Genomic DNA, 9069 nt, shown 5'->3' on the forward strand with positions numbered 1-9069 from the left:
TCCCCCCCCCCCCCCCCCCACCGTAGCTCCCAGCTCAGGCCGTCACACCAGTGCCTTCTCTGGAAAGTTCTCTCTAGCCTCCTCACCTACTCATCCCTCCCCTGCTACATGAAGACCTTTCCTGTGCACATGAGCGCTCCTCCCGAGGAGAGGTCTAAACCTACCAGGCACTCCTCCGAACTCCAGGTCCTTCCGCGGTGGAGTGCTCACTTGGAAGGTTTCCAAAGGTGCAGGTCCTCTGCTAACAAGGTTTTGTTCCTTGGACTCAGTTTCTTTGACTTTGACCTCCTCTCTTCTTGCACGAAGGCTGTACTGTGTAGCTATATAACTGCCTTCTGGTGGCAAAATGACGCTTTCCTAGTTTAAAAAAAAAAAAAGTATTAAATATCTATCGTCTAGAAAACAAAGAAAAAGAGGGCAGCAGATTAAAGAGAGTGCTTCACTACCTGCGTGTTCTTCTGAGGTATGTCATTCCTCTCCGTGTGCTCAGGCTCCCCATTGTATCTACTGACGCTGTTTCCATATGGCTTCTAAACGGGATATGAAGCAATGTATCAAAACTGGACTGACCAGATGATCTCAAGGGTAACAAGTTACTACTGGAAATGAAGCAGAAACAAGCTAAAAACCAAGAGATAAAAGCAACTAGACCCGCCTGGTTTTCCAAGGTCAGCTCTTACAGCGCACTGTTTCGGTTTTTGATAAGAAGTCCCACTCTGTAACCAGCTAGCCTTAAATTCACTATGTAGCTTGGGCTGGTCTCAAACTTGTGGCAATCCTCCAGCCTCACCCTCCTGACTGAGCACTGGGATTACAGCTGTGCAACACTATGTTTTGCAACAGAGTTCTACATCAACTTTTCCATATTTCAAACACTCTCATACTAAATGTTTCAATAATTTCACTGTCAGATACTGTAACATTTCTATGAAAAGTGAGTAAGTAAAAAACTGGCAAATTCATTAGCTTGAAAAAAATGAGGAAAAAAACATTGAGTGACCCCAACAACCAACAATGGCAAGAGTGGGTATCTGAATTTCATGCTACCTGATGTTTACCCTTAATTTTTTCCTCCCTACATGTCCCTCCTGACTCATCCTCAGTTTCTTTCTGAAAAAAAAAAAAAAAAAAAAAATGATTTCACAAGAGCTTGTTAAGGCAACGGTTGCAAGAGTGCCTGGCTTCCTCTGAAAAGATTGACAACAAACTAACACAATACTGAGCCAAGAGGAAAACAAAAATCCAAGCCTACTCCTCAAAAGAGCAGCTGACAGATGACAGCATTCCCACAGCAGTGGGCTCCAGCTTTACGTCTTACTCGCCATACACCTGAGCCTACCAGGGTGTCAAGGAGCCACTGCTCAGGAAATGGATGACACGCCTAAAAGCCCCATGCAGCATCTCAGGTTTTGCATAATCTCTACTAACCACAGCTAAACAGGGCAACACAGCCATGTGTCTAAGTCATGCTGACTACATGCCAATGCTTTCCAATACATGAACAGATCTGTGATGACAAAGCACGGAACGCTTTGAGGTAAAGTGCTACGATCACAACCAGGTGTGGAAGAAGCAATCAAACATGATGTCCAAAGCTGAGGCAGCCTGGACAGGAACTTGTACACACACCATGCAGTAGGCTAATCCTCTATTGGAAAAAGACAAAGACAATCTGTAGCGCTCGTGACAACAGAAGAGCTGTGTAAAAATGCAAGCTGTAACAGGAAGCAGTTCTCTCCTTACAGAGTCACTGGTAGAAAGCCACTCAAAGAAACAACAAAACACAAAGTCAGAGTCAGAAAAGTGGAGGTGAAATCTTTGACAATGGCGGGTGAGGGAGCAGTTTATAATCCTCAGAAGGAAAATCAAACATCCAGTCTTGACACCGGCATCAACACTCTCTCCCTATCTGGCAATACATAGTACAGGCCTCTGTTCTGCACCACCCATCTGACCTAGCAGTCCAGCTTCCTGAGAACTAAGCCTAAGGAGAAAACCAGATGTTGCAAAGAGGAAGTGTTTGAACAGTGAAGACTGCCAGGCACAGGTGGGCATGCCTGTAATCAGGGAGCCAAGATGGATCTCTGAGAGTTCAAGGCCAGCCTAGTCTACAAAGCAAGTCCAGGACAGCCAAGGTTACACAGAGAAACCCTGTCTCGAAAAACCAAAAAAAAAAAAAAAAAAAAAAAAAAAAAAAAAAAAAAAAAAAAAAACAAAAAAAAAAAAAAAAAAAAAAAAAAAAAAAAAAAAAAAAAAAAAAAAGAAAAGAAGAAAAGAAAAACCCACTAGGCTGTATCATAGAACTAACAATACCATCTATATAATTTATGATATTTACTAAGTAACACAACAAAAAAGAAAAATAGTCATGGCAAGTTAAACATTTTAAAGGTTAACTGTAAGAGTACACACATATACAGTCTGGTTTTTAAGATTATTAAAAGTCTGTATGCCTTGTCTCCAGAAGAGATAACACTAAATGAGTGGACTACAAAAGTGTTCTTTTTACTTTAAACGCTTTGCTTATAGCATCCAAAACAGAGGCTTGCAACCTGTGGATCACAGCACTTTTGGCAAACCTCTACCTCCAGAAATACATTACAATTCATAAGAGTAGAAAAATTACAGTTATGACGCAGTAACAAAAATAATTTTATAGTCGGAGTCACCTCAACACGAGGAACTGTATTAAAGGGTTCTATATTAAACAGTGGTTGAGAACCACTGGTCAAAATATTCATTCCCCAAGTGTTGTAGCTCACCCTTATGAGCTCAGCACTGAACAAACTAAGGCAGGAGGATTGTATCAAGTTCATGGCCAGCCTAGGCTACCCTGTCTTTAAAAATAATAATAATATAAAAGCCTCATTGGCTAGGTCTCCAGGCTCCACACACTTTACATGCAGCATGGAAGTCATTCCACTGAAAACGCCAATTTTCAACAGTGAAAATGATCAGCATAAGGATGTCAATCAGAAGAGCTAGAATGCCTCACACAGTTGTCTCATCACTTCATGGCCTACAAGCTATGTCCGTGTCAACATTGTCTAAACACTAACAGCACTCCCACTAACCTTATTTGAAGCTGCTAGGGTAGCTCATCGGGTCGAAATGAGCCCTCAAGCTCAGTGACCTGAGTTCAACCCCACGAACTGACCTATGGGTGGAAGGAGAGAACTGACTCCACAAAACCATCCTCTAAGCTCCACATGTGGCCACACACCGTACATATGCACACATGCACTGAAAATAAAAAGGGCGTTTTCTTCAATACTCAAATGACCTATACTTCTTTGTCACACACTTGCTAACAGAAGTGCAAAGGAGCTGAATAAACAATTCTATACAGGAGAAGCCAGTGCAGCTGACAGACGGAACAAGTACCAGTACAAGTGGAGTCAGTTTAACTTGCAGAATCTCCCTCCTCATTTCCTTTTCCTTAATGTCAGGCTGGTGGGAAGCAGAGGCAGATCTTCTGGAACCTTTTGGTGCTCTGCCAGGAGATCGGGAGCGTGACCTCGAGCGGCTGCCACGGCGTCTTGAAGGAGAGCTGGAAGTTGAGCCACTTTTCCTTTGCTTAAAGGATTTTAAAGGCTAGAAAGGGAGAAGGCAACAGAGGTTATCAGAACACTAACATCCAGTGGCTAAGCTGGAGGAGGTTAGTAAGGGCCACAACCTGCTGCCGTCCATTCTAAGCATCACAGGGTCCGAGAACTGATCCCACGGGACCAATGGGAAATGCTGCAAGGATCCTGGTTCTTAGAAAAGAAACAGTGCTTTCTCTGCCCTGCTGGCCTGCGAGGCATGTCCCTGGAATCAGTGTGTGCCCCACTCGCTATACAGATTCCCAGCAACGTAAGAAAGACGTATAACTGATACTAAAACTGACATGGTAAGACAAAAAAACTGGCATGCAGCGGCCATGGTGTTGCACGCCTTTAATCCCAGTCAGAAGCAGGCGGATCTTTGTGAGTTCAAGGCCAGCCTGCTCTACAAATGAAGTCTAAGAAAATTAGCATGCAACCAATTTTTCAAAAAGTAAGCAGCCCTAGAGTTACTCTGAAAGCACTCATTCTTAAAAGCAAAAACAAAACAAAACAAAAAAACGACAATTAAATTCTTTGCCTCAGCTATACTCTGCCCTAATCCATAGCAAATCACTCCTTCCCTGTTTCTAGGGATAGACCTGAGCCAGGCAAACCCTTGGCCATCTGACCAGGTGCTGTTTTGTTTGAGGCCCTCAGCTCACGATGGCATTCCTAAATGACTGCTAACAGCATCAAAAGACAAGTCATATTCCACTTCACCTGGAGCTGACCCTAAGCTACAGCAACCCCACGAGCCATGGAGCCTAAAGAGTTGTATGGTGTGTGACCCAGACCATGCATGGGTCCAAGCTATTAGTTACTGATGTGTCCCAAGATCCAAAACCGCAAAGTTCTGAGCAGATGTTTGCAGAGCCTTCAGACTAAGTAATTTTATGCCAAGAGAATCTAAAAAACTCTGCAGCTTTAAGTGGTGGTGCATACCTTTGATCCCAGCCCTTAGGGAGGCAGAGGCAGGCAGATCGCTGTGAGTTCAAGGTCAGCGTGGTCTATAAAGCAGGACAGCCAAGGTTACACAGAGAAACCCTGATTTAAAACAAAAAGATAACCTTTTTCCTAGAAATTAATTTTATGTGTTTATGTAAGTATTTGTATACCTTAGGTCAGTATTTTAAAAATCCAGGCCCTCAACAGATAGGCTGGGAGGAGGAAGCTGTGCACTGGCCTCAAACCTAGTAAATGTCATTCTGATTACATCACAAGTGGAAAGGAAGAAACTCAAGCACTGCCAGGTAGCAGTAGTAGCACAAGCCTTTAATCCTGGCACTAGGGAGGCAGAGGCAGGCAGATCTGAGTTCAAAGCCACCCTGGTCTACAGAATGAGTTCTAGGGCTACATAGAAAAACCCTGTCCTTAAAAAAAAAAAGAAAGAAAGAAAGAAAAAGAGAAATAAACTCAAGCCTATTAACAAATCCCCAAGTCAGCCTCCTGTTGACCCCTCTGCTGTCCCCAGCCACCTACCTCTCTGGTATCTGACTGTGTCTGCGCCCTCCACAGGCCTTTGCTATGCTGCCCTCCCTACACTTTCCCATTTGTCCTAGCAGCAAACTCAGGGGGAAAAAAAAATCGCAAAAACCCAGGGTCCTTTCCTACCCTGTCCAATGGCACCCACAGCAAACACACCACAGGGTAACCAGATCCATTGATGTGAGCTTTTGGGAGCTGCACCCATTCGTCATTTACACATTCCCAGAGCCAAGAACATCATGAGCCCCAGAACCCCAAAGCAGGCGTCTGACGTGTGCTTCTGGTTCCTCCCACTTGCCGCACCCTAAGGTACACTCACCTTGATGTCACTCTCCTTCAGCTCCAGCTCGGTGCCGTCTTTGTACTTTACGGTGTAGAGCTGGGATTTGCTGTCATGGCTCAGAATTTCTACTTCATAATAAAGGGAGCTCCCAGGCCATCGACCTCTGACCACTTCACCCTCGGCAAACTTCCTACTTGGCATTTTCTAAAGTTAGTCTGAACAATTTTAAAGAAAAAATTCAGTCAGTATTTATTATTTTTTTGGACTAGGTTGTTCCGTAAAACACAACTTTCTTGATCTGTTAACTGGTTATGATTTCAGGGCCAGGAAGCCTCCAATGAAGGAGTGTACAACGGCTTATTTTACAGATGACAAAACTTGAGCTTAAAGTTAACACTTTGTCAAAGTTCAGAAACAGTATTTTGGGCTTCGTTTTATTTCATTTGAAGTCACTCTGTAGCAGATGACTTAGCACCGGGAAACATGGAAGTGGTGCTGAGGACTAGCTTCAACAACAAAACCACAGCAAACTGCTACCCACCTGCAGGAACCAAAACCAGGGCACCACTCAAAAAGAACACATTTTTACTTGTAGATCAGCATATCATCTTTCAAAAGCTTTAAAATGCATTTAATTGTATTTTTAACAAGCTACCTTACTGAGCAGTAATAAAACTATGAGACAAATTGGGAAAATAAAAAACATAGTTACCATTACTATAACCTACCAAGAGGAAGGATAGTGACATATTTGAGGCTTACTTCATAAAGTTTACATTCTCAAGAGTCAAATCCCAAGGGCTTACCAAGTAACTGCCAACCACCCCTCGGCCAACATATAGCTGGCCTTCATCCAAGTTCATCTCTCAAGCCCACAGCTGACACCTCCAACTGTAGCATTCTCTGCCACTGCTCTAAACATGGCCCATGAAACCTTGTACACGCTTAAGGAAACCATACTCGTCAATAGTTGCCATTTCTGTGAGGCAGTATCAGATGATGGCTGTGCTGCTAGCTCTCTTTCCCCCTGGCCAGTGCCCTGATGTCAGCCATAAGCAAGCAGCAGACAGACAGACTCTTCGGCTAAAGGTGTGGCCTGCTAAGCAAGTCTCCATACACCAAGCACATAAAGGAACACTCCTCACACACTCCTGCCAAGAGCTGGTTATGCAACCCAACAGCAATACTTAGGACTCCTGCAAATTGTGGAATTAAGGAGAAAGCTGCATCACCTACCCCTCCCAAAAAAGTCTTTCTAAATACATTTCTTCCCTGTTAATGGCGGGGGGGGGGGGGCTTCAGACAGCAGATGAAAGAAAATGCAGGTGCTTATCTCGTGATTAAAGGTACATTATAGAGCCTGCCTCAGTCTCCCTAACTTGTGAGATAACATCTCTGAGGTAATGAGTATGTTTGGACTTGGAAAAGGGAAAAGGGCCTGTAAGTTTTAGGAATGAAGCTGGACTGGCAGAACAGTACCTGAGGGGCCTTCGGGAAGCAGAAGGGCAAAGGCCCACTTCTGCATAAGGAAGGAAGGTGACCACAGCAAGCTTGGTCGATTTCGACACTTAGTTCCAAGCCTCCCTGGACAAAGAGGAAGGAAATGTGCTGGGCTTCCTTCTCTGGCACCCCTCTTCCTTCTCTGGCACCGCTCTTCCTTCCTCAGCCCCAATCCAACCTCTTACTAGCACTCTCCTACCCTGGTTATCCGAAGTTTGAAAAAGGCCACAGTGTTTTTCTATAGGAAGACGCCAGCCACTCCAGTCTCAGGCAACACTTCAGGAACCTCAAATATGAGCTGCTCAGGCCTTGGGGTCCACCTGCATCTCCAAAAGCCCTTCAACAGACTCATTCTCGACACTTTGAAGCATTCATTCATTGTCATTTTTCTCATCCAAGTACTACCTACACCCAATCCTGCTTAGCTTCTGAGACCAGATGAAATTCAGAAGATGAGGTTAGTATGGCCCTGGACTCACTGTTTTTTTCTCTATTGCATCTCTAAGACACCATTGTAACTACATCTGTGCAACAAGAAGAACACAAGTCAATACCAAAAAACTTCTATTATACTTTGGGATACATTAATTAAGGCACACATTAGTTATTTGAGCCTTAATTTTCCAAAAATTGCCTAAAATGTGCAACACCTTGAAATTTGATCCCCAGAAAAAGGGTAAGGTTCTTTCCCTAAGAACTGAGACTTGGAGCTGGAGAGACGGGTATGAGTTTAAGAGCACTGGCTGCTCTTCAGAGGTCCCGAGTTCTATTACCGGCTCACAACCATAAATAATGAGATCTGGTGCCCTCTGCTGGCCTGCAGGCATACACGCAGACAGAACACAATATACATAATGTATCTTTTTTTTGTGGTTTTATTTTTTTTTAATTTTTATTATTAGTTACATTTTATTAACTCTGTATCCCAGGTGTATCCCGCTCCCTCCTTCCCTCCCAACCTCACCCTCCCCATAAATCTTGAAGAGGAAAAAACAAAAAACTGAGACTTGGCTGGGAATGGGTGGCTTTAATCCCGGCATTCTGGAGTCAAGAGAGAGAGAGAGAGACAACTCTCTGTAAGCTGAAGGTCTACCTGGTGGTCTACAAAGTGTGTTCCAAGACGGCCAGGACTACCCAGAGATCTTGTCTCACAAAACAAAACAACCCAAGAAAATGAACTGAGACTTGATGGTGCTCTTTCGTACGGCACGTGGAGAAGCACCTGGCCTCAGGGGATAATAAAGGACCAGGCGGGTAATATGATGTGCGCGTCACTCGGCACAAGGTCCATACACAGCGAGTGAAAGCCGTGTAATAGCATCCCAGGATAGTGCTCGGCAGGAAAGAATCATGCCGGCCAACACAGGGGGCTCCAGACACTTTTTTGTGTGCTTATGCACAAAAGTAACAAGTCAAGATACGTAGACAGGCTTCTCTTAAAGGCGTGTTTCAGCCAGGGATGGTTGCAAAGAAAAGTTACTTAGTAAACACGGCACCCTCAAACCCTACGCGGCAGAAATGCAAGGATCCTCCGGCGTTTTTCTGTTAAGCCTGATTCTTGCCAACTTGGGCGGCATTTGGCACGGGTCGACTCCTCACCCGTTATCGATCTTTCTACTTCACAAACATCGCAAGGATCTTGAATTGATCCTCCACTTTCCCAAACTCAATGTAACGCGGTAGAAAAAGCTCAAACGATGCCTGACAGTTACCGTTTAGCACCAGAGCCTGTACCGGCCAGCTGGGAAAATGCAAAGAGGAACCCGCTCGCAAGGGGAGCCTGGCCCTACAGGCGGAGCGGCCTTAACACCCAGAGGCACACTGACCGGCACGGTCCTCTCGCCCGCACCCCCTTCCGCGGGCCACACTGACAAGCGGACATCGCCCTCTCGCCATCAGGTCCCCCATCCTGCGCCTCCCCGTCGCCCCATCTTCTTCCTCGGGGCAGCTGCCAGTCCGCAGCCCCAGATCCGCTCGTCCACGTGCAGCGGCCCTCGCACCGCAGGTGACCACCCGCGGGCAAGCCCGTCGCCGCCGCCGAAGCGCCCCGGGGCCGGCCCGTCCACCGCCGAGCGCGCGCCAAGTGGCCCCCGGAGCCGCAGGAGGCGCGAGGCTGGCTGTCACCCCGCGGAAGCCCTCACGAGGCCCGGGAAGGCCGGCCGGCCGGGCTCCGGCGGCGGTTAGCTCCTCCCCCCGGAGGCCGCCGGACCTCGG

At 45.9% G+C, this 9069-nt stretch overlaps 1 protein-coding gene across 1 annotated transcript in view; it reads right to left on the bottom strand.

Annotated features, from left to right (window-relative positions):
• Lbr (lamin B receptor) overlaps window positions 1–9069 on the bottom strand; it is a 25460-nt gene that overhangs the window by 15895 nt on the left and 496 nt on the right. Inside the window, exons 2-5 of the mRNA XM_055609388.1 lie at window positions 5392–5570; window positions 3385–3594; window positions 447–530; window positions 165–357 (exon numbers count right to left, since the gene is read on the bottom strand). Coding sequence (XP_055465363.1) covers window positions 165–357; window positions 447–530; window positions 3385–3594; window positions 5392–5556 — 652 coding nt within the window. The 5' untranslated portion in view covers window positions 5557–5570. The remainder of the gene's footprint in view (window positions 1–164; window positions 358–446; window positions 531–3384; window positions 3595–5391; window positions 5571–9069) is intronic.

Source organism: Psammomys obesus, unplaced genomic scaffold (assembly GCF_907164565.1).
Source record: "Psammomys obesus unplaced genomic scaffold, mPsaObe1.curated_primary_1811, whole genome shotgun sequence".
NCBI classification, from domain to species: domain Eukaryota; kingdom Metazoa; phylum Chordata; class Mammalia; order Rodentia; family Muridae; genus Psammomys; species Psammomys obesus.